At 45.9% G+C, this 25,653-nt stretch overlaps 1 protein-coding gene across 2 annotated transcripts in view; it reads left to right on the forward strand.

The window, feature by feature from the left end:
- Positions 1-25,653, forward strand: part of SLC24A3 (solute carrier family 24 member 3) — a 489,601-nt gene that overhangs the window by 326,065 nt on the left and 137,883 nt on the right. For both annotated transcript variants that reach the window (XR_007151199.1, XM_047854362.1), the window contains exons 4-6: positions 16,581-16,655; positions 20,112-20,196; positions 20,572-20,675. Coding sequence is in view for 1 of the 2 variants with exons in the window: in XM_047854362.1 (XP_047710318.1) it covers positions 16,581-16,655; positions 20,112-20,196; positions 20,572-20,675 (264 nt within the window). In the remaining variant the exon portion in view is untranslated. The remainder of the gene's footprint in view (positions 1-16,580; positions 16,656-20,111; positions 20,197-20,571; positions 20,676-25,653) is intronic.

Consider the following 25,653-nt stretch of genomic DNA (forward strand, 5'->3'; position numbering starts at 1 on the left):
CTCCTCCACTAAATAAATGTTGAATAAATATTTAAAGAACATGGGTTTGAAGAGGCGCCAGATTATGAGCCTGCTTGGATGGCCTGTGTCTCAGGATGATCCTGTGTTTGAAAGTGCTGGTTGCTCGCCCATGATTGGCTTGCTATTCCACTGTTTGATGTTATCTGGCAGTTGTGGTGCCCACCAGCTCCCAAAACTGGGGAGAGAATAACAAAAAAATGACAGAAAGGCAAGAATGCAAATATCTTGATAACTTTAACCAGCCTGGTGTCTTGCAATAAAGTCTTGTGCAATAAAACCGCTCTAACTCTGGCATGAAAATCCCTACCCTATTGTGGTTTCCTCAGAAAGGCTTGGCTCTGGTTACAAAAACTTTGAGGCAAGGAGCAGGTTTATCACCAACCTTGAAGTGAAGATTTCCACCATCTTGCAGAGAGTTGGGAAATTTTTTGAAATTTCAAAGTCCTCCAGAAAAGTTGAATTCTCTAATATTTACAGTACATCTCTAGGGGAGAAGTCATTGTCCTCATTTTCTCAAACAAGCTTGAAGAGAAAGAGGCCACTATCAGCAGACACGCCTGGTGTCAACCAGCGTCTGCCTGAGATTGGAGAACTCCCACAGAGTGTACCACTAGTGTTTAGTAGGGAGGGGTGGGGTGGGGGTGTCACTGAGAAATGGGAAAGGAAGAAAAGGAGGAAATAAGGAAGAAAGAAAGATCTTGAGAAATCTTCAAGCCAGTTGGCATTCTGAGCCTTCAGACCACTCCTCCTACTGCTGAAAGCAATTGGAGTTACAGTCATGAGTTCCAGCTAGGATTGGACTCCTACAAATGCAGCTGAAGTCCATTTTCAGTCATGGACTGGCTTTGTGATCTTGGGCTTATATTCTTTCTGCCTCAGTTTTCTTGTCTGAAAAGTGGGGGTGACAATAGTTTCCATTTCATGGTGTAGCTGAGAGATTAAGCTTTAAAGCAGTTCTAGGCCCATGGTCAATTTTCAATAAATGTCAGCAGTCATAATTATCATCATTGTCTGTCTCTTCATCACCGTCATCATCATCATTGTCTCTGTCATCATCATATCACAGTCACTATCATCACCACCACTGTCATCATCATTATCACATGGTCAAATCATTATCACCACCATGACGATCACCATCATTCATCACCACCACCATCATTGTCTTTATTATCATCATTACCATAACTACCACCATCACCATCATTATCACCATCACCATCATTGTCTTTATTATCATCATTACCATCACCACCACCATCACCATCATTATCACCATCACCATCATTCATCACCACCACCATCACTGTCTTTATTATCATCATTACCATCACACCACCATCACCATCATTCATCACCACCACCATCATTGTCTTTATTATCATCATTACCATCACCACCACCATCACCATCATTATCACCATCATCATCATTCATCACCACCACCATCACTGACATCATCATCACCATCTTCATCATCATTACCATGACCACCACCACCATCAGCAGCAGCAGCATCACCATCATCAACATTATCACCACCACCACCATCACCACTGTCACCATCATCATCCTTACCATCACCATCAGTATCACAGTCACTATCCGTACCACCACTGTCATCATCATCACATTATCAAATCACTACCTCTCCAAGACACCATCATCATATCATCGTCATCACCATCACCACCACCATCACCACCACTCTGACCATCAATATTATCATCACAGTCACTATTATCACCATAATTATTATTGTCCCTGCCATGATCACATCATAATCACTGTTATTACTATCATCGCCATCATCAAAGCCACTTTAATCATTATAGTGTTCAGCTAATAGAGTCAACAGTGATTCCTGTTTAAGGCAGACAGTCTGCATTTATGCATGCAAATATCAGCCCAGAGTACCAGAACCTCCCCAAACTGCCCTTTGCCTATTTCTACAGCCTCTTCATCTGCTTTCTCACCCACAATCTACACTCCAGCAATAATGAATAATTTGTCATTTTTAAAGCAAACTGTGTTTATTTGTGACACCATGCTTTTATTCATGCTGTTCCCTTGTTTAGCCACTTCTTTCCTGACTTTTTTGCTTGGCTTTTCGGACATGATGTAACCGTCAACTCCTCCAGAGAGTCTTCCCATAACCTTCTTCTCACTCTCTAAAATGTAGGTTAGGTGTCCTTGCTCTAAGCTCTGATAGAATCTAGTGAATAGCTCTGTGTTTAGCTTTAATACCAAATACTTTGCTCACACATTTAGCATACATGGTGGTACTCCCATCAGATCAACCTGAGTCCTCTTTGTAAGTTTGTGGCCTTTGGGTCTCATGGATCACACATGAGCTTCTCATGGTTCACCCCTGTGACCTTTTAAGATCTTGGGCTGCTAGGCCTACTTCACCAGGGTGCGCTGAGTAGCAAGTGCCTGATAAGTTGCATTCTCTGGGGTGGCAAATAGCCACAATGACTGGTTGGTACAGTAGTATGGATGCCCAGATCCTTTGTTTTAAGGCAAGACCAAGTCTGTGGGGCAGCCTCTACTCCAGAGTTCTGTGCAGGATGAGGCTGAGAGTAGGTGTCATCTGGCATCACACCTTCCCTTGGTTTCTTCTCCTTCCTTGTCCATGGATCCTCTACTACCTTATCAGTCTCCCATTGTATATGGATTCTCCCCTGAGGGTCTTCTTTTGGTGAACACAGCCAATATCCAGGAACCCTTTCCTTTGGACTGGTTGATACTACCTGGGGGAAGATTGCTCTTTAATACTAAGTTTCATGTTTAAATGGGTAGAATGGCTACCAGGCAGGTAGGTAATTTTCCATCCTTACTTCCTGGAGTCCACTGGGAGTGGAGGCCATGTGATGAAGATTAGGAGCTTTGATGTCACACAGCAATAGATTTGAGTGATTACTGTCTCTGCTAATAAGATGTGTTTCTTATTCCCTCCAGACCCCAGTTTCCTCTTCTATAAAATAGAAATACTATAGGGCCAACTTCTGTATGTGGGTTATTGGGAGGATGAAATGAGCTAATGCATTTTACACACTGAGCCTAGGGTCGGCCCATAGAAAGAGCTCATTCATTCATTGATGCATTCCTCCAAGAAACATCTCAGAAAGAGTGTCAGGCACTGATGTAAGAGAGGGGATACAAAAGTGAACAAAACTGTCCCAAACCTCTGCCCTGGTGTGCCATCTGGATGTTGTTGGTATTGTCATCAGCACAGACTCTAGGCTGGAGGTATGGGGGGGCACCTTGGTGTGGGGCTCTTAAAGTTCACATATGGGTTCATTCAGCCACCAGGTAGTTAGTTTCTGTCTACTGGAAGAAACTGGAAAGAAGGTGGAAAGATGGTGCCTATTATCTTAGATTTCCACATGAGGAAAGACCTAAGGGACAAGAGTCATACATCCTCATCTGAGCCCTGATGGGAACCTTGAGTTTGAGCATGATGCTGTGGGAAGAACCCTGGACCACTGGGCCAGTGCCAGGAGTTTCAGAACAAGCCAGACCATCATGGTGGGGCAACTGCAGAAAAGTTATTTAACTGCCCAGGGCATTATTTTCCTGATCAAAGAAATGGACAGTTGGACCTGACCTGAGATCACCATTCTCACTATTGACAGTTGAATTTGGTCAGCTCAGTGCTTTACAATTGTTGAATTCAATCATTCATTCGTTCAGTACCTAATTGAGCATGTACTATGTGCCAGCCCTATTCTAGGCACTTAGAATACATCAGAGGATGAGACAGGCAGAGACCCCTATCTTCATGGAGCCTATATTCTAAGGAAGGAGGCAGGCAGTAAAATAAACATAATAAGTAAATTGTTTGGCATGCTAGAAGATAATCCATACAATGGAAAAAGAAATAGTGGAACAGAGTTTGGAGGGTGAAGAGGGGAGGTGCTGGAGAGGCATGTTGTAGGGTCAAGGTGGGTTCCAAGAGGGTGATATCTGAGCAAAGAATGAAGGAAGTGAGGGAAGGAGTCACGTGAATGGCTGAGGAGAGAATGGCCAGCCAATGCAAGAGCCTTGACTCAGAGCCGCCTAGGTTTATTTATGCAAGGGCTAGAAGGCCAGTATGCCTGGAGCCGAATCAGCAAGGGAGAGAGTAGGCAGTGAGGCCAGAGTGACTACATTAGTTTCCATTACTCAAAACCAGGAGATTTTTACCTAAAGTCCAGATTCGTAGTTTCACTCTTAGAAAATCGGAATCTCTGGCCACACTGAGCACATATCCTCAAGGAGCATTAGCCAAGGCAGAGCACAGGCTGTCCACCTCAGATAGGACTCCACTGTCCAGCAAGCCACAGACCCTACCTCATCTACTTATTCCTACATCTTGTGGACCCCTGTGGGCAGTTGAGGCCATGGTGCCAGGCAGCAGCCTCTGACAACACCAAGATGCTCAAACTCGTCATCACTCACTGCATCTGCCCCTTCCTTCACTGCCATTTCTCTCAGCCCTGACTTTATGCCTGTTCTTGTCTAAGCTAAACAAAGACTTCTGGGTAAGACTTTGAAAAGGAAGTATTTGGAAAGGAAGTCCATATAGACGTAGGGAAATTATCCTTCATGACTGTGCAAGTAAGGCTTTTTCTTTGGAAAGAACTAATGGGCTTTATGGAGTTTGTGTGTGTGCTGGGGGAAAGGGTTGCAAGGGAATAAGGAAACATTTGTCATCTTCTGTTCACACTTGCCTCCTGTCCTGACTGCAGGGCTCCAGGGAGATTTTATTTACTTTTTTGCCAGAAATGAACATACGAACAAAACCCAAAACTGTGTCTTGCGCATACCACCTCACACACATTCAGATAGCTGCTGTCAAAAAACAAAATGAAACAAACAAAAAATACCCCAGAAAATAACAAGTGCTGGTGAGGATGTAAAGAAATTGGATCCCTTGTGCAGTGTTGGTGGGAATGTAAAATGGTGTAGCTGCTGTGGAAAATAGGGAAGTTCCTCAAAAAGTTAAACAGAGAATTACCATATGATCCAGCAGTTCCGTTACTGGGTATTTACCCAAAAAAAACCTGAAAGCTGTGGCTTGAATAGACAATTATACACCTGTGTTCGTAGCAGCATCACTCACAATAGCCAAAAGGTAGAAGTAACCTAAATGTCCACTGATGGATAAATATGATAGATAGACATACATACATACATACATACATACATACATACGTACACAATGGAATATTCTTCAGCTTTTAAGGAAAGAAATTCTTTTTTTAATATTTATTTATTTTAGAGAGAGAGAGAGGGAGCACACAAGCAGGGGAGGGGCAGAGAGAGAGGAGACACAGAATCTGAAGCAGGCTTCAGGCTCTGAGCTGTCAGTGCAGAGCCCAACACGGGTCTCCAACTCATGAGCCATGAGATCATGATCTGAGCCAAAGTTGGACACTCAACCAACTGAGCCACCCAGGCACCCCTTAAGGAAAGAAATTCTGACACCTGCTACCACATGGATGAACTTTGAGTACATTGTGCTGAATGAAATAGGCCAGTCACAAAAGGACAAATACTTAGTCCACTTAGATGAGGTACCTATGGTAGTCAAATTGATAGAGACAGAAAATAGAATGGTGGTTTCCAGGGCCTGGGGGTGGGGGTGGGGGTGGGGGTGGAAATGAAGAGTTACTGTTTAACGGGTACAGAGTTCAGTTTGGAAAGACAAAACAGTTCTCGAATGGATGGTGGTAATGGTTTTACAACAATCTGAATTTGAATGTGAATATTCTTTTTTTAAGTTTATTTATCGAGAGAGAGGGAGAGAGAGAGAGAAAATACAGGTAGGCTCTACACTGTCATCACAGAGCCTGACATGGGGCTTGAACCCACAAACCATGAGATCATGACCCGAGCCAACTGACTAAGCCACCCAGGCACCCCATGAGTGTATGTATTCTTAATGGCTTTAAACTATACACTTTGAAAATGGTTAAAATGGTAAACATTGTGTTGTGTATATTTTACCACAATAAAAAAGTTAAAATTAAATTTTTAAATATCAAATATAAGTAATATGTATTATACATCTATAGAGATAGAGAAGGAGAAAGAATGATCCATCCCCTTTCAGAGAACTTGGCCCTTCTGCTCCCCCAATCAGGTTTGCTCTCTTCTGTCTTAGTTGAGAAAAAGAAAAAAAAAAGGCTTACTTAGAGATGGGAGTGGTCCCCAAGCCCGAGGGAACAGTTCAGCCTATGACCCCAGAAAAGGGTGTGTCAGGGAGCCCCCATGGGGGTCCAGACCTAGCCAGCTAGAATGTGCCTGACCTCCAGTCCTCCTACAATTCTGGGTGTCTCTGGGGGGTAAAAAGTTCATGGCACTGTATATATGTTCTCTTTCTTCCTGATCATGACTTCTTACTTGCATTTTTATTTGTCTTATGTCCTGATGCCTTTTACTTATTTGTGTGTACCATTATTTTATTGTACATGTTTTTATTGTGAGCCTTCCTAAATCCCCAGCAGGGGAAGGGAGCAACAAAGGGCTGATGTCTTCATGGATGAAGTGCGGTTGACTTTAAGAGAACCTGTTTTTGTCCCCTTTTCACTTCCTTCTTCTCCTCTGGCTGCCCTCTCCCTTTGTTGCTCCCCTTTCTCCTTTCCATCCCTCCCCATTTTTCCTGGGTGATCACTCTCTGTCTGCACCCCCATTTTCTTTGTCTACTTCTCTCTACCCCACTCTGGACTCCAGAAGACCAGCCTCTAAGGACCTTATCTCCCAGATTCCGTGCCTTTGGGGAGGGACAGGAGAGAGGTCCGGGCATTTCCTCCCTGCTCCCTCCTGGCTTTCCAGGCTCTGGCTAGTGCTGCTTTCCTCCACCCTGTGAGGAGCCTCATCCCCACTCACGAGGCTGCAGCAACTCGGTCCCCTCCTCTTGTACCTTCAGGCCACCACGAGGGAACAGCTTCTCGAGTTGCTAGGCTCTGGGTGCATTACGTTCTCTGTTGGTTCCCTTGCCCTGCCTGTACTACTACAGGGAAACCCTTCATCAGACTCTCTGCAGTTAAAAAAAGAGTTCTCTCTGGTTAAACCCTTTTGAGTGGCCTTCTGTTTGCTGCTCAAACCCGGACAGAGGCACGAAGCCTCCTCACTATTCTAGACTATTCTGGACACTATTCTGGACTCACTCTCAAGGCGTCCAACTAGGGGCCCATAGAAACAGACCAGGGGACACCTGGACCACCTGTTTCAGGTGCTGATTAGAAATGCAGGTCCTTAGGCCCGAACCCAGGGGCCTGCTAAGAGGATCTTCTGGATGTGGGACTGGGGGAACCTCATTTTGTATGCATTTCCCAGATGATACTGGTACACTTTAAAGCACACAGCAGTTTAGAAACCTGAGTGATTCTTTGTTAATATATTAAATACAGATTCTAGCATCAGGTCTGATAACTATCTATTTTGAAGCAGTGACAAACGTGTATGTGGTCTCTGCAGTGCAGGTGATGTGATATGAAAGGTCTGTGATTTCCACCAGGGCCATATTCCCAGGTCTTGCCAGTGCTGCTGTGGCTTATTGCCTGTATTCTTAGTGGAAGGAAATGCTGAATTTCATTCAGAGACTAGTGAACACAAAGATGCGATTTGTTCTCATCCAGATAAACAAATTGCTGAGTTGTTCTGAGTACTGTCTGGGGGCGGGGGGGTGAGAGGTTCAGACACCGCAGATTAAGAACCCCTGTCTCACAGGAGGTCTCCATAGAAGGGGATTTGTGACCTGGCACAGGTTAGAGGAGTAAATGTTCCTTATATAAAGGGCAGGAAGTTCCTTACATGAAGAGACCTCTCTTCCTGAGATGCCATGTGACGTGGTGGTTAGGAGCGCAGACTCAGGAGGCAGGTCCCTGGGTTTAAATCCTGCCTCCGGCACCTACTAACTGTTTAATCTGACCCAAGTTACTGAACTTGGTTTCCACCAGTGATGCTGGATTAAACCCAGTGTCCCATCTTGTACCATTATGAGGTCATTGAAGAATGTGTGTCTGGTACCCAGTGAGATTCCTCTAAGGCCCACGTGTGCATATGCCCCCACTGGGGCATACACCTGCCCCCAGAACTTTCCCTTAACAAATACTGAGGGGAAATGGCAGTTATTACCCCCACTTTTTTGAGAAACTGACAACCAAAAGAAATAAGTGACTTCCTTAGGGACCTAGGAACCAGTCTCTCAGAGTGGATACCGTGGGAGAGGCTTCTGGGGTAACAGGGATGGGGAGAGACAGACAGAGAAGAACACACAGGGAAACAATGGTTCTTTTCCCACTGAAATCTTTCTCCTGAGATGGCAAATGTCTCATTCCCAAAGCTCCAAAGTAGTCACCCCAGTGCGATGACCTCCAAGAACACTGATCAGCTATTTGGCCATCATGAAATTCAAGAAACATAATTATAAGATGTATGCTAATGGAGCAGGTACATTAACATTCGCATTTCCTTTAGCATTTGAGTTCCTGCAAAAGAAACCTTTTCAGTTGGCAGTGGTTTCAAAGACCTTCACCCTTTTCAGTTGACAGTGGTTTCAAAGACCTTCATGGTGCCAACTGACAAAATGACCCTGGGGTTGGGACTCAGATAGAGTTCCTGTTTTGTGTTGGTCTCAACCTACAGACAGTGATTCTGTCCTCTAGGGGTGCCTGGGGCAGCACCTGGTCCCCAGATACCTGTGGGAAGCCCTCACAGACATTTCCCCAGTGGGAGCCAGTGTCATGACCTAACTGGCCCTTGTGGGCTTTTTTTCTTTTTAATTTTTATTTAATTAATTTTTTTTATTTACATCCTAGTTAGCATTTAGTGCAACAATGATTTCAGGAGTAAATTCCTTAATGCCCCTTACCCATTTAGCCCATCCCCCCTCCCACAGCCCCTCCAAGTAATCCTCTGTTTGTTCTCCATATTTAAGAGTCTCTTATTACCCTTGTGGGTCTTATTATGAATGTAAAACATCCCTCAGGAATGGTAACAACCATCAGGGAACTTTGGAAAACTAAGATTTTATCACTTAGAGGTTCTGGAGGGTCCATGGTATACCAGAGCCACACAGTGAGGGGCATGGTGAGGGAGCACACACCTGGGGCTCTGTCTTCGTTGGAGTTGAGGATGGGATGCCTAGAGTTTCACAGGCTTACTCTCTATTGGTGAATTCAAAGCATAAGAGCGGGAATTAGGATGTGGGAAGAGAGAAGCAGAGTCCCTCATGCAGTAAGTCGTGTAGGTCATCCAGAGCTTTCTAAAGTCGGAACTTCATGGGTGGGGCAGCCTGGCCCCTTATCTAGTTGTGTAGCTGGCAGTGTGTTTATTTGAGATGGATGTCTTCGAATTGCATGCTTTTACACTAGTCCCTCTGGATTTTTAGAAAACAGTTGTTTCTATGAGTGGCCCGTCTTGACTGCAAACTGCATTTCATTCTTTTCATGATCTTCCTTAACCCCCTTCATTCTTGGTTTAATTCGGGCTCTGCCAGAAGCAGACTCTGAGACCAGGGTTGGAATGCAAGTTGTTATCCAGGGGCAAAGAGAAACATCAGTAGTGCAGTAGGAAGTGGGGCAGAGAAGGGAGGATCACTAATAAAAGATGGGTCATCAAGCTTGCAACAGGGTGGGCACCTGAAGCTTAGTCACCTGGGGAGCCCAAGGAGACAGAGTGGTTTCTCCACTCCAGGGGCAGGGGAGTTGGGGTACAGATACACCAGCTCCCATCAGTCATTGCGAGAGGGCGCCCAGGGCGTGATAATGCCCTAGCACTTCTTGACCACTTTGTGTAAGGGTAAATCAATGCTCTTCGAACAAATCAACGCAGATTCTGATGTTCAAGACACTATGGGGTGTTCTAAATTAATAAGGCCTAAAGAATATGATAGGACCTGGGGGCACATAGTCACCTGCTACATTCCTCTTCCCTGATGCCCTCCCCCCCAAATCCTCTTATGCAGAACCCTAGTCTGGCTGGAAGCTCAGAGTCTCCCTCTCTAGTCACTAGGGAGAGTGAGTATTTCCAGGAGAATTACAACTGTAGTGGTGACAGAACCCAGAAGTGACCATGTACGTCAGTCTCACCAAGACATCATGGGGCCATTACATTCAAGCTGTGATGGGGGGGGGGTGATTTTTAAAAGAAATACAATTGTTGTTGTTGTGTTTTCCAAGTTTACTTGAAGAAACTATCGCTTGAAACTATGAAAAATACAGAGAAGGGAAAAGGAAATCTTTTTTTGGTTAATATTCAAACCATATTCCCCGGGAGGTTTAGAACAATTTCCACCAAGGCCAGAGTTCTATAGATCTTCCTTAGGAATTGATTGTCCAGCACCACCTTCATTGAAATTAAAGACAGCAACGTGAGAACAGATGATGTAGTAAAAGGAAATTGTCTGTGAAAACCGCTGACTGTAGATGCCACATAAAGCAGCAGGGTTAATGTCGCACTGTTCAGAGACATTTGCCCTCACAATTCAGAAACGCTTATGTATATTGACATTTCAGCTAGAGCCTGTTCACCTCCATTAAGCCACAGGCCACAGTGATTTCCTGTTACCTTAGGTGCTTCACAGTTTACTATGGCCAGCGTTTCTCTGGTTTTATTAGTCCCAGTCAGCCTTTGAAACCACCTGATGAGATGGTATTTATCTTCCAGAATCCCAGTTTAGTGGCCACTTCCTCTGTGAAGACTTCTCTGGCCCCCTTTGCTAGCCTCGCCTGGCAGAATGAATATCTCCACCCATAATCAGATAGGGAGGCTTGTGGCCACCAGTGGGGGAAACCTGACTAATGGCCATAGAGGCAAATGGGGGTTCATTTTTCATTTTCTCACCCAAGAAGCGGCACAGAGAAAGATGATTCTTGACATTGGATCAGCCCGCGAATGGCATCCTCAGAGCTCTGCCATCCCGTTTGTGCTGCTGTGTATCTTCTTGCTTGTTGTCTCATGGTCATATGATGGCTGCTGCTGCCCCAGACACTACATCCAAGTTGAGAGCTAGAAAAAAAAAGGGTCACTTTGTTGCATCCGTGCCTTCTTCTCATTGGTCCGAGCTGTGTCATAGGATCATGGCTAGTTCCAAGGAGACTAGAAAAGCTGCGCATATTGTCACTCAGAACTTGGAAGTTACTTCTCATTATTGTTGTTTTCACCATGGCTGTTTGTATCATCTTGGCTGTATCTGTTGCCTGTTGCCCTAATAATGCTGTATAACAAATGGCCCGAAAACCTCAGCAACAGGGGCCCCTGGCTGGCTCAGTTGGTAGAGCATGCGATTTTTGATCTCAGGGTCATGAGTTCAAGCCCCACATTGGGTCTGGAGCCTACTTAAAAAACAACAATTAAAACCTCGGTGACATACAACAGTACACGTTTCTTTAGCTTCTGGGTCTTTTGGGTTCAGCTGAACACTGGGGATCAGTTGACCCATGTCTGGGGTTAGCTGCTTGTCAACTGATATCTGGCAGCCTCTGCTAGGACGAGGGTGACTTGGCTCTGCTCCACATGCCCCTTGTCCTCCTGACCCTGCTCTGCATGTCTCTTGTCCTCCTCCAGCAGGCCTGCTGGGGCACAATCTCACAGCATTATTGTTGTCACATGAGGTGTTTGGTCACGCCCAAGCCCCTTTGCTCCTCTGTGTCCGTGTACCCCCCACAGTACTCCCTCTCATAAGTTAACTCAAGCGGATGGTGTGATTGGTCTCATGTTGAAGGCTATGTGAGGTCAGGAGAGTCACTCAAGGTCACCACAACTTGGAAGTGTCAAGTGTGGGATTTGACACGAGGTCCTTTACTCCATCCTGGGCTTCCTTCAAGGCTCCAGGCTACCTCTCTTTCTAAAGGGGACACCAGCTACTCTCTGGGTACCTCCTGCTTGGACTCATTCATTTCATATAAACCAGTTCCCTCATTCTGTGCAAGCCCGCCCTGAGACTGGGTGGATATGAATGTGGGAAGAGCATAGTTGCTGCCCTGAAAAAGAAGAGCAGCCAGGTACATGGACTTAAAACATGGCTCACGGTCCAGGCAGCACATAATCAGTGCCAACGTACAGATTCCCACAGGGAGGGCCCTGATAAGTTCCAAGGGAAGTGAAGGCCCTGTGGTTGTGAGCTTGGAGTTGAAACTGAAACAGACCCCTCCTCTCCTCTCCTCTGCAGACACCCCTCACTCATCATTTCCGGAAAGCATCCCACATTTGCTTGTTCTGATTGTTGTAGCCAGGCCGGAGGCTCAGATTTCTGGGTGTGCCGCAACACATCCACCATTCCAAGGATCACCTTGAATATTTTTGAGGGGTTAAGTCTGTCTTGTATTTTTTAGTGCACCTTGTAAAAATAATACTACTGAAAAAGAACGTCACCCAGCAATTCCACATCTGGAAGTCTGTCCTAGAAATGCAAAAGGATATATGAGTAAAGGTGTTCACTGTAGCAGTGTTGATGGTCCATTTATTTATAGGGGAAAATGGGAAGCCACTAAAAATAAAGAGGTAACTAGGGTTTACTCCTGTTCATGCTGATCACATTGATACATTTATGTAAATGGTATATTTATATAATCAGAATTGAACTTCTAAAATAAAAATAAATAACAAAGAACATCAGTGGCTCTGACTGGCAACCCCCAGAGGTGGCTGGCTGGGATTCTGAAACTGTCCCTCTCTCTCGTGTGGTTGGAGAAGTGAACTTATTAGTAGGCCAAGTGAACATAGAAGGTGTTGATTGGACAGCAGTTCAGGAACGCCCTCTGTGTGTAACTGGCCTCGGCAGGAAGGCTCAGAGAGTCCTGGGGTCACATCCAAGGCCTGCCATTTGCTAGCCGTGTGTCCTTGGATTCGCTACTGTACTCTCAGAGGTATCTGGGACCTGGGGCCAGTAACACCCTGCCTCCCACAGGAGTTAGAGAAATTATGTGAGACAGTCCCTGTAAAGTATCTGGAGTGAGCGTGCCTGGAGTTCCTGGCCCAACATATAGTGGCAAAAATTAATAATATTATTATTAGTCACTATCCCCAATTATAGTATTATATCCTTTGGAAATATAGGAATGGCCAAATTAATACAAAAATGCCTCACTCTAAAACACTCAGGCCAGTTGTCCTGATAGTACCATCAATATCAGTAGGCTTCCTGCATCTAAAAGTTGACTTCATACATTTGTTTTGTTCCTTTGTTCTGTTTAGTTTTTGAAACTTATTAGTAGTAGTAATAGAAGACCCATTGTTAGAGCATTTTTAGGTTCACAGCAAAAATGAGCAGAAAGTACTGATTTCCTTATCCTTCCTACTCTGCTACATGCACAGAACCTCCCCCCACCAATACCTTGTTCTATTTTGTTTGCTTTTCCAGTGGGAAACTGATTTCCAGTGGGTAACATGGCAGGAATTAGAGCAGAATTTCTTGTAAGCAAAGTGGCAGGCCAGGAGGTGCTCTGTGGCTGGAAAGGAGCCCCATCGCCTGGCAGACCCCTCCAGATGTCCAGAGGTGCCTTGCCACACAGGGTGCCTGATTGAGGCAGGGGCCTCACACTGCCTTGTGCATGAGAACTAATGTGGCTTTCAGTAGCCATCACCCTTGAAATCACAGAGAGCCTGGAAGATCTATTCATTTCCCAACCCATTCCAAGTGTTGATTTGCAATATGTTAGATGAAGTTTCTAGCCTCACGACAGGATCGATACGTAATATTGGAACATAGTCTTAGAAAGATGGTTTATGGACTTGGCTATTTCAGTGAGTTGAGTTGAGTATGGCAGCTAGAGACAGTTTATTTAGATCTTGGTTAATTCACAAATGTACAATTCTGTATTCCAATTACTACATTTGGCTGTTCTTTCAAAGATAATGATAAAGCCTGTGCATCATTGGATCAGCCAAGCCATACAGCAAAAGAGGGTTTGAGTCCACTGAAATTTGGGAGTGTATATTCTGACTCATCCACAAGATGTAAATAAAGCATTAACTTTGTAAAAATTGACATTTTCTTGCCCCCAAATCCACAGACAAATAATTTTGTACAGATTATGAATAGACCAATCAATGAAAGTTATTTTTAAGGTGTCTCTGCATGCCAGACATCCCAGGCTCCTTGGCGATTAGAAAACTATAAGACAGAGTCCTTGCTCTAAAATCTCCACCACCTGCAAAATTCACACAAGAAATACAAATTCAAGGTGGACATATCAGAAAATATAGATAGGAATTATAAAAACAGAGTCATACCAACAGAGGGAAAAACTAATGTGTGGTCTTACAAACTCTTATATGCAAATGTACTTGCACAAGTGTGTGCGTGTGCGTGTGTGTATGCCTTAATGCATAGATAATAACAAAAAAGATTGTACACATTATTTTATAATATTTCTCATTTAGCAGTGTATAGTAAATGCCTTTTCTTGTCATTAACTGTGGACTTAAATCATCTCTTTTATCAGGATTTCATCGATTGATGAACCATGGTTTATATAACCCATCTCCTGTGGTATATTGTGTTGGGTTTTGATAATTTATTATAGGCAGCACTTTGGAATGAATATGTTTTCATTCACTCGTCTGATAATTCCACAGAATCAAGTGTTAAGATGTTTTTTAGAATCTTACAGTCTGGTTGGAGAGCCCAAACACCTATGTGTGAAAAGGAAAAATGAGTTCATAAAGAGGGGGAGGGATGGCTAAATTGGTGCCACAGCCAAGAGTCAGAGGCCAGAGAGATCATTTCATGCTCGGGCTGCTACAAAAAGCTTCATGAAGGACAGCTGTAAGTGACAGAAATCCCATTCAAGTCATCATAAGTGTAAAAGGCATGTTATTAGTTCATGAAATTGGAAAGTCCACCTCGATTTCAGAGGTGAGCTGGGTCCAGAGTTCATGGGGTGTCATTGAACACCATTTTGTGCGTGTGTCTGTGTGTGTGTGTCTGTGTGTGTGTGTGTGTGTGTGTGTGTGTGTGTGTGTGTGTGTGCCAGTCTGTCCCATCTCTTGGCTGGGCTTCTTACTGTATGAACTACATTCTCCAGCAGCTCCCTCTGTATGGCAGCTGCCTCCGGACTCAGGCAGTGTTTGTATCTCATAAGCAGAGAGCCCTCCTCTTCCAACTTCTCTGCCAGTCCCTCATTGGCCCCCTTGCAGACCTTTTGCTCACCCACTACTGCATGACAGAGAATGGGGTGTCCTGGTGGCTAGCCTGGGTCATGTGCCTGTGCCCTGTGCTGACGGGTATGGGGAATGTGTGACTGAAGGTCTGTGCAGTGGAGCAATTCTCAAAAGGAAAAGATGTTGAGAGATCCAAACATGAAAGCATGTCACTGCTGAGGATGCTGGAACTTGAAAGATGAGCAGCTATACCCATTTGATGCTTTGGGCTGCAAGTAACAGGAAAACTCCCAAATCAAACTGGCCTAAATGCTCTATTACAAAATCTGGAGGCAGGTATGCTTTAGCACCACATGCTCAACAACTTGGTAATGCCATGAAGTTGACTCAGGGTCAATTTCCTTTCAAGTCCCATTTCCCTCAATATGGCTGCCAGGGGGCAACCAGGACCCCCAGCCCATAACCAGCGCCAGAGGGTGAAAAATGGATGCCACTGGCAAGGACTATAAAACCTTTCCTACAATTTCATTGGATCAGCCCAGGTTACATGTCCGCTCCTGAACCAGTAGCCATCAGTGGGAAATACTGCACACTGATTGGCCAGTCAGTTCTACTCCTAGAGGAAAGGGTGGGGTCACCTTCCCATGGGTTATGGTGGATATTGGGATGAAATTGAGGTCCCATTAGAAAGGAGTGGAGGATGGATGCTAGGTGGTCAACCAATGATGGAATCCAAATAAAATTTCATCAATTAGAGAGGAAACTTGGGGTTAAATGGGTGATTTATGCCCAGGAGGTTAGAATTCCAGGGTGTTCCCTGGTTTTCGCTGACAGGAAGCAAGATTGTGGAGCCTGTCCTGTAGGAAACAGCAGAGTGAATGACCTCAGTTAGAAGTATTCATGTGTTTATTCCTTCATTGCACATACATTTTTTGAGCACCTGCTATGCGCCAGGCCCTGTGCCCTGTATTAGGGACAAATAAGACAGATAAAGTTCATATCCTTGTGGACTTCTAGTGAGGGAGACAGACAATAAACAAATTAATTTAACATATAATATGTCATGAAAAATCAGGATAAGGTGAATAGAGAGAAATGGGAGGGAGGGGAGTCCAAGGCCTCTTGCTTAGGTTGACATTGAACCAGGGACTTGAAGGACATGATGGAATGAGCCAAGGTCATCTGAGGGAAATATGTTTGGGGCAGAGGGAACAGCAGGTGCAAAGGCCCTGAGGCAGTCATCCATAGTACATTTGGTGGACAAGGAAGAGAGTGGTAGATGATGAGGTCAGAGAGGAGCGGTGATATCATGGAGGGCCTCCCAAGCACTACAGTTTTTGTACTTTGAGTAAGATATTGAGTCCATGATGTCAGAGAGTGTTATTGATGTAGAGGGTGTCCAGACCCTCACCCCGTGGCTCTGCTTTGACTCTGACTTTAACCCCTTTTTTCCTCTCTTCCAGGCCATGTACATGTTTTACGCACTGGCCATTGTGTGTGATGACTTCTTTGTCCCCTCCTTGGAAAAGATCTGTGAGGTACGTGCCCTGTATTCTGAGCATGTCTGAGTAGGTCATCTAACAGTGTTGCTCCAGCCTCCTTCAACAAGGTCCTGGGAAACCCTCCTGGCACCCCCGCCCCTGGAGGGGGGAACACCAGGCATCAGCATGCTTCTGAGCAATGAACAGTATTAGCCCAAAAGCTCCAACAGCCTGCTTAAAATGTCAGGGTACCGACCCGTAGTTGGCCTTTAACCCAAACGACCAGCACTCCCTGCTCCTTTTAGAGGCAACTCATGGTGCTATTTGTGTTCGACTTTGCCTGTCTTCTTTTCCACTTTTTTAAAGCATATTTATTTATTTTGAGAGAGAGAGAGAGTGCAAGCATGGGAGAGGCAGGGAGAGAGAGAGAGAGCAGAGCCTGATACAGGGCTTGAACTCCCAAACCGTGAGATTACGACCTGAGCTGAAATCAAGAGTCAGACGCTAAACCAGCTGAGCCACCCCGGTGCCCCTTCTTTTCCTCTTTTAAATCCTGCTCCTCCTTTCTCTCTCTGTGCCCCTCATCGTCCTCTCCTCAGTTTCCTTCTGCTCCCATGACTCTCTCTTGTGGGGTCTTCACAGTGTGCTAAATCTTCATCTACACCCCTCCATGACCCTTCCTCTCTGCACATGTACAGAAATGCTCCAAGCAGAGACCCAAAAAGCAAGAAGATGAAAGAACTGGCCACAGAGAAAAGGAAAGGGACTCTGTTCGAAATCAGCCCAGTGAACACCAGGTTGAAGACCAAGTTAAATCCCGTTCATCAGAAGATATTCAGCGTATTTAGAACACTTTCATTCTCTCTCCTCTTTCATTTCCTTGTCTGTTCTGAAATGTAGTTTCCTTTATCTGGAAGCTTTCCACTTTATTTTATTTTTAATTCAGAATCCTGTTTTCAGAAAGGATCTCTCCCAGACACACCTCCCATCTGGGACTCGTTTCTTCATGTCGTTCTCAGATTTTGTCATCCTTCCCCTTCCCTTCCCGCCCATGTGTCTGATTCATTAGTTCTTGGAGGGGGGGGAGGGGGGCAGCAGAGGACACAAGTTGCATTTCTGTTAAGTTCCCAGGTGGATGCTGAGGCTGTTGGTCCAGAAACCACACTTTGAGACCAATAACTTAAGTAGCTTCTTCTACATCCTGGAAGTCTCTTTGGTTTTTGTACTGAAATAAATAAATAAATAAATAAATAAATAAATAAATAAATAAATAAATTAAATAGATAGATAGATAGATAGATAGATAAATAAATAAATAAATAAATAAATAAATAAATAAATAAATAAAAGAGAATCTTTCCACAGGAACCCTGGAGGGGCCCTGGGAGTTGTTCCTTTATTCGGTGGAAGTAGAAGGAAATGATAAGGTTGCATCTTAGATGGACAGAGGACACGTGTGGAAGTCCTTTGTCCAAAGTGATGTAACCGGAATACAGGTCACCTTATGTAGCAGGAGAGGAAGCGCACCTGTAACTGGGGTCATTTGTGATCTCTGAAATACCACCGCTTGGTGCTCTATTCATTATGCACAGAAGAGTAGTCTCTTTCCCACATGACTTTTTTTTTATAGCAGATTTAAGAGCCTGTTCTAGAAATGTACATATTCTTGTCAGAATGTTTTCTACTCAGGAGAGATGAAATCCATAGCACTGGCAAGCACACCCCCTGGGGAAGGAAATGAGATGAAATACAGCATGGTCCTTGCCATCCAGGGGCTGTGGGGTGCAGAGCAGCTCCAGGGTGATACAAACCGGGAGTGCTGGAGGAAGTGCTGGGAAGTTGGAAAGTACAGAGAGAGGAAAGGGGAGGGGGAGCTTGATTGGGCCACGGGGGTCAGGAAAGGGCTTGTGCAGGGAGCAGTACTGGAGCAGCCCTTGGAGGGATTTTTCACATTTGGAGGCAACACCTTTCAAGGAAGGATTTGTGCAAAGAAGAGTCTGAGCCCCAGGACCAAGAGAGGAGAGCCCAGGGCTGGAATCGGCACATGGGGAATCCTGAGGAATGTGAGGCTGGGGCATCAATAGTTACCAGGGCTCAGGAGGGAGCTGGGAAGGCTTTTGATGGATAGAGGCATCCAGAGGCAGAAGATCTCGCATCCCTAGCTGATGATTCTAAGCATCCAGAGAGATGTTGCCAGGGCCCAGGTGAATTAGGGATAAAAGAGGGGGAGATGGAAGGAGACCTGGAGGAAGACGCAAACTCAGTGGATGAGAGAGACAGGAACCGGAGGTGAGCTCAAGGTGTGGACTCCACAGTTAATGCCCCAGCAGGGGCTCTGAGCTGGAATGGACACAGCAGTACCAGGCTCAGGCTCATGGCAAGTCTTGGCAGACCACCACGTGGCGTGAGCTCTGTGTTAGGTTACCTTCTGGAACTCCCTGCCTTGGGGACTCACCTGCACCCCTCACAGCCACACCTTTCAGCTTGAGGTATCAGTACCTCCATCTTATACTCTTCTCAGAACCCCATGTGCGGCGGAGCTGTTCAGTCCTGAGCGAGGAATCCCCAGGATTCCAGATCACAGTGCTCCATTAGGGCCCCTACTGCAGCCTGTTGCTGGCCAGTGGAGCCAGTGGCCTAGGCCGAGCCCATGCTGCCCCTCCATGGCTGAGCAGGGAAGTGCAGCTGTCCGTGCCTGTGAGAAGAGGGACTGACTAGCATCTCCTAGCTGGGACCCAAGAAAGAACTGGCTATTTACTGACAGCCAGCCGCTAACATTCTGGGTCATGATGGAATGCAGAAAGGCTAAACCAGCCTCTAATATATATTTTTCTTGTCTTCTTGCAAATCACTTTTTGGATTAACAGACAGTGATTGTATAGGACATCTTGGCAGGGTATCATTCTTCCCACCCAGCCTCAACGCCACCCCGCATTCTCCCTACCTCAGGGCTTCAAGACTGCATTAATGATGAAGGATGGGTTTTAGAGGAGGGTGACCTCTCCACCCCCAAAGCTGCTGTATCCTTCTAGAATCAAGACTTGCAAGCTGATTGCCATGAGCCTCATTTTAGCCCGAGAGAGGCATGGTATTGAAACAAATCAATTTTTTTGCATAAAAATGTGAATTTGGCCATCTCTTAAGCAATAAGGATACTTGGCAACATGGTGGGAGGTGGGTGGCATACCCTTTAGAAAGGAGGCAGATGCCCACCATACCTCACATCAGCCCACCCTATACCCCCTGTTACTTGCACAGAACTGGGGGCTTCTAGGTTAGAAATTCTTAGATCTTGTCAAGAGCCTTTAACTCACAGAAACATGCAGCCCCCTCCCTCATCCTGTCCCCTCGAGGAGGATGGCCAGAGGAGGTGTGGCCCAGCAGGGGATGTGCAGGAAAGACCAAGCTCAGGATGGATGGGAGGACCTGAGCTTGAGACCTTGGGAGTCATCGGTGGCCTCTGTTCCCAGGGGAATCCTGACTCATCTATGCTTTGTCCTTGCTCCTCTGTAGCGCCTGCACCTCAGTGAAGATGTAGCTGGAGCCACGTTCATGGCAGCAGGGAGTTCGGCCCCAGAGCTGTTCACATCCGTCATAGGTAGGTGATGACCCAGGGACATCTCAGCCCTGCCTTCTCTTAAGGACAAGGACTGTGGGGACAGACAGCCTTCCAGTGGGTTGGCTAATAAGAGATAAGAATCTCAAGACCCCAAGGAGCAGAACACCCCCTTCCCACCCACTGTGTTTGCTGTTATTTTTTTGAAGTGATGCTTTCACTTTGCATGAAGGTGTCCCAGATCCTGTGGCAATGGGCCTGTGGAAGAGTCCCTAATGCAGATTTTAAAACTCTCTCCCCCTCCTTGGCTATTTTCTGTGGACTCTGAGAACAGTCTAGCACTTCTGAAAACTCTCCCACACCTACATCAGAATTGAACCAGCCACAACAGCCAGGCTGACATCAGGTCTCTTTCAGGGGTCTTCATCACCAAGGGTGACGTGGGAGTTGGGACCATCGTGGGCTCTGCAGTGTTCAATATCCTGTGCATCATTGGTGTCTGCGGGCTCTTTGCTGGGCAGGTAAGACTGACAGCAGAAGGTGGCATGGGGCTGGAGGGGACAGCACGGAGGCGAGGCACGGGCCTGTCTTGCTGGAGCACCACCAACACAGGGGCCAGTGGTCTCGGGCAGCAGTAACGTTGGGTCTCATGTCAGGAGGCTGGCCCAACTTGAACTGGAAAGCGTCAGGCACCATTATTTGGTCTCCATGTTGATGGAGTAGAGAGCACCCAGATCCACATAAGTAATTAACTAGCCTGAAGGTGCAGGCTACAAATCTGAACGTGTCAAACTCATTTTGAATGTCACGATCTGAACTGGAATGACCTAAAACAATTTAAGATATGGCTTTGACTCCATGGCAATAGAGTAAATAAGAGTGGGGGAAGGGAGAGACAGAGACAGAGATGGGAAATGATAGTTTTTTTTTCTGCTAAAACCATTTGCTGTCATCACAGCATAGGACAGTTTTGCTATAGCCATCAAGCAGTTTATTTACATGTTGACTTAGCTTGCTTTTGGCGTCACAAGGGGCTTTGCATGCCTGCATTTTATCTTTGGAGACTGTTCCACTCCAGGGAGTGTCATGGGGTCTGGTATCTGTTTTGGAAAGCCTTGGGAAGACACCCAAGAAGTCAGCCAAGTGCGAGGCTCTCTGGCAGTTGGGACAGTGCCACAGCTCCCAAGGGTCTGCCAGCTTCGCTGTCCTAGTTCCCTCCTAGGAATTTTGTTCAGGAACAGCACGATCCTGAGCTCTGCCCAAACACACTTTAAACATCTTCTAGGAAAAGCACCTTCGAGAAGCCCATTGACGGCACTCTGCTTGCAATATTGAGGAGCTTGGTGATGAGGAGCTTGGTGATGCAGTGATGTGCCTCACTGTGGGGGCCACAGGCTCTACTGGAGGTGGTGGGCTGGTTTGAAGGGCTAAGGAACACTCTTTGAACCTTCTTTCACACCCTTTTTGAGGCCCCTCTGTTGTCTAGTCAGACGGCCAGGGCCTCCCACCCTGCCCATCTCTCTAATGCAGACTGGAGAGCCTCTGCAGGAGGCCCATGGCACAGCATTGCTGTTCTCCACTGCCTGTTTCTAACTGCTGTCATTTCATGCCAATGATTTGTCCAGGTTGCCTAGTGGGCTTGCCACTTGTGGGTGACAGGCAGAGGGACACGTCAATCTCATCAGGAATTAGCTCCAGAGCCCCCAAGTGAAGGGTACTTCTGGAGCTCCTGGACAGCTGTGTCCACACGTGGTGATTGAGCTCTCCCCAACTTGATAGACTGACATGTTCTTTTTTCTCATCCTTTTGATCCATCATGTCTGACCTTAGATTCTGTGGACCCACAATATGATGCTTTTTAGACCTCTTATAAATATAGTTAGTGCAAAAAAAAAAAAATCACCCAAAACAAAAAAAACGAGTCTCCATTTACGCCTTCAGTGCTGTTTGCACTTCCCTGGATCTCGTCTGTGTCCGCCGTCTTCTTGTTGCCCTCCGGAGATGAATAGTCACATCCTGCAGAAGAAGCTGTTGCCATTCACACTCTCTTAATTAGCATTGTCACCATTAGCAGTATGATCATTAGGCTGGCCGTTATTCGTGTTGTCATTAGTTCATTAGTCATTTGTACCTGCCGCCTGATGGAAAGGCAAGCCCAAAGGGGGAGAAGCAACGTAAAGAAATGAAACAAGTGACTAGGAAGTATCTAGTAAATGCCATGCAACTAATTACATATGAAGTGGCTTGGATTCACTAGTATTCATAATATATTAGCAATGCAGTTAATCACTGGCTTGGTTAGGATGCCTGCTTAGAAGGCAGATTGCTTCCTGAACTTTAGCATGTGCTGGTATCAGTCGCTTTACTCCCTCTGGAAGGTCTTTGCCAAGCTCGTCTCGCAACTCTGCACCATCATGGAGAGAAGAACCCACCACAATCTTGTAGCCCACATGATGATTCTGGGTGCTGGCACCTCCTTCTGCTTTTTCTTGTCTCCTGCCCACTTGGAGGTTGCCAAGACAATCCACCTCTCTTCCTCAGGAGTTTGTGAAGTCCCTGAAGTCTTTGCAGAGGGAGAAGAATTCTGTTTTAGAAAGAACGTGGGCCCAGGAACAGGACTGGCCAGAGTTTGAATCCTGACGCTGCCATTTGCTGGCTGTGAAATCTTGGAGAAGTGACTTTATTGCTCCTCTGAGCCTGCTTTCAAATCTATGGAGCAGGTGGGTGTAAGCCCACCTACCACCTAGCATCACCATAAGGATGAAACGTTAACATGTTCATCATTAAGCAGGAGTCGGCCCACATGGTAAATGCTCAATAAAAGACACCATTGTCAGCTCTCAGAAGAGCCATGAGGTCCTCACCTCCAAATCCCACCTTACGTCACTGTGATAATTTGGCTGAGAAGTTGATGGGATCAACTAACTAGTGGAACAGCCATGGGATACCAGGTAGGGAAGGAAGGGAAGGTCAAGGAGAAGGTCTTCTACACGAAAACCAAAATGAAGAGATGTTGATCAAAAAACGATCTCAGAGGACTGGTCCTCGTCTCTGTGCTGTCTGATCAGCGGGAGGGAAAGAAAAACTGTGAGAAATGAACATTCCCTTACATATTGAGAAACAAACATTCCCAGGTGATGCAGCCAGTGCAGCGGAACATTACAGCAAGGGCTGGATATTGGGGATTGAACTGATTAATAAATCCAGTCATGGGTCTCACTTAGCATGGTTATTTATGTGGCTCCACACTTTCATTTGGCTGGGAGAACTCCCCGCCAGTGCCCGTGGGCCTCTCTCTAATGTATTCCGGCCTGAAGGGCTGCTCATGACCAAGTCTGTTACTCCTCTGAAATCCAAGTAATTAAGCAGTAAGGTTTGAGTTCCTGTCTCAATTAGGGTTCTGATGAATTCGATGTAATTAAATGTCTGCCGTATTTGCAGTTTGCAAACATACGCAGTGCTTTGGTGTTCGCCTAAGGTGCTTTTGGGAGTTTTGTGGGACAAGAGGAAAATTGCTTCTGCGAGAGTGGTTTATAGAGCGGTTGTTGGCATCCCCACAAGACATTTACAGGGCTGTGGTCCTACAAGTTTTCTTTATTTAAAAACAAAACATAATAAAAGCGAGAACACTAAGCTCTGGATGCAACATACTAATGCATTTTGCATATTGTGTTGCAAGAACTTCATGCCAGTTTTGTGAAACAATGTACTTATGAATTTAAATCCACCATCCGGAGCATGTTAGGCTTTAAAGACAAAACCACAGAGAGTAAACAGTTTAAGTGCATCCCAAATTAGGACGCTCATATTCCGGTTATTCCAGGCTGGCACATGGCTCCGGTTTATAATAAAGAATTCCAGCATCAGCCCTCCTTGTATTCTCGAAGCGTGCCTGCTGTTCTCCAGCAAGGTCCATCTAACCTTCGCTGATTTCACCTTTCTCTGTTAACGCCCTGTCCATGCTGGCCCCTACACGCAAACCCGAGCAGCACCCAGAGGTTGCACATTTGACTTGACACTTGCCTTCAGTTGGGTTTCTGCAGGAGAATCTGAGCAGTGATTCAAAGGCAGGTGGTTTATCTGAAAGGGGATCCCAGGACATGACAGACAGGAGGAAGTGAGACCAAGAAGACAAAGTAGCCAAGGAAAGTGTGTTACCAAGTAAGTTACCACTGTGAGCAGCTGGGATTTACTTCTGGGGGAATGGATGACTGTATAGAACACAGGTCCCTGAGGTATCCAACCCAAGGGGGAGGGAGCTGGGGCATTTATCCACCAACCTCCGCCAATCGTTGGTAAAGACTGCTCCTGCTGGACATGGGCAGGATGGACTTTGGAGCCCAGGGAGAACCCCCAAGTTAAGAGGCCTAGAGGCTGGGCCCTAGAAGGACCCAAAATGGTAAAAGTAGGGAGACAGGAGTGAACTCATAAAGCATTTGCTACAAACTTGACTAAGCCTTTAAAAATAAACCACCTGCAGGGTCTCATTCTCAGCTCCCCTGGATGAAACACAAGCTTTAGCATTAGGCTGACTATTAAGAGTTCAAGGCCAGGACATCCTGCATTTAGGGAATTTCCTCTAGTGCTAAAAATAACAACTACCATTCTAGGTACTTGCTGCTTCCAGTTAGGACGCGGAAGGCCTTAGCTCCCATGGGAACACCAAAAAGCAGTCTGGATAATACAAAAATCATACTTGTATATAGGATATCAGAGAATAATGGAGGCAGGAGAGACTTGATGAACTGTTTTCCAGAGAGAGGAGCCCTTTGTAAGGGAGCTGAGTCCTGGCAGGTCTGGATGCAGGGAGGACAGACGGCTATGAAGATCCAGAACTTTGCCGGGTGGAGATAAGCCAACTGAGCTACTGGCAGTGCCGGAGACAGCTGGGATGTCCTGGAGTTTGTCACATACGAAGACTGTCACAAACAATAATAATTTGCTCGACGGAGCACACTGGTCCTCTCCACCCCACTCCAAATTTTCTGGGAAAACAGAAGTGAAGGCAGGACTGAGAAGCAGAAAGAAACCATCCTGTCTTCACCGTCTCTCACATTCTCCCAATACCCAAAATCAAGGAATCCCAAATCCAACCCTGAGAACTAGGAGACTAGCCCTTCCTTCAGAAGCTGGGGGTGGGAGGTAGGGCAGACCACAGGTGGCCCACCGCTCAGTCCCCATCGAATGAGATCTGAATAATCACCTCCTTGCTTTAGCTTACCAGTGAGAGCAGACATGAAATTTCGGGGGGGGGGGGGAGGGGAAACATCAGTAGTATTCTTCAGTTCTCACCCTTCTTCTGTATATAATTTCCAGGATGCAATAATAAAATCCAAAGCCTGTGAGGAGGCAGGAATAGGGCTCATAACCACGGAAAGCAGCAGCAGAAACAAGCCACAGATGATACAGATACAAGAATTAGTAGAAAAGAATTTAAAACATCTATCTTAAATGGGGACAGATGGGAAAAATAAATGAATGGATGGGTAATTTCAGCAC

Source organism: Prionailurus viverrinus, chromosome A3 (genome assembly GCF_022837055.1).
Source record: "Prionailurus viverrinus isolate Anna chromosome A3, UM_Priviv_1.0, whole genome shotgun sequence".
In the NCBI taxonomy this organism is placed as follows: Eukaryota; Metazoa; Chordata; class Mammalia; order Carnivora; family Felidae; genus Prionailurus; species Prionailurus viverrinus.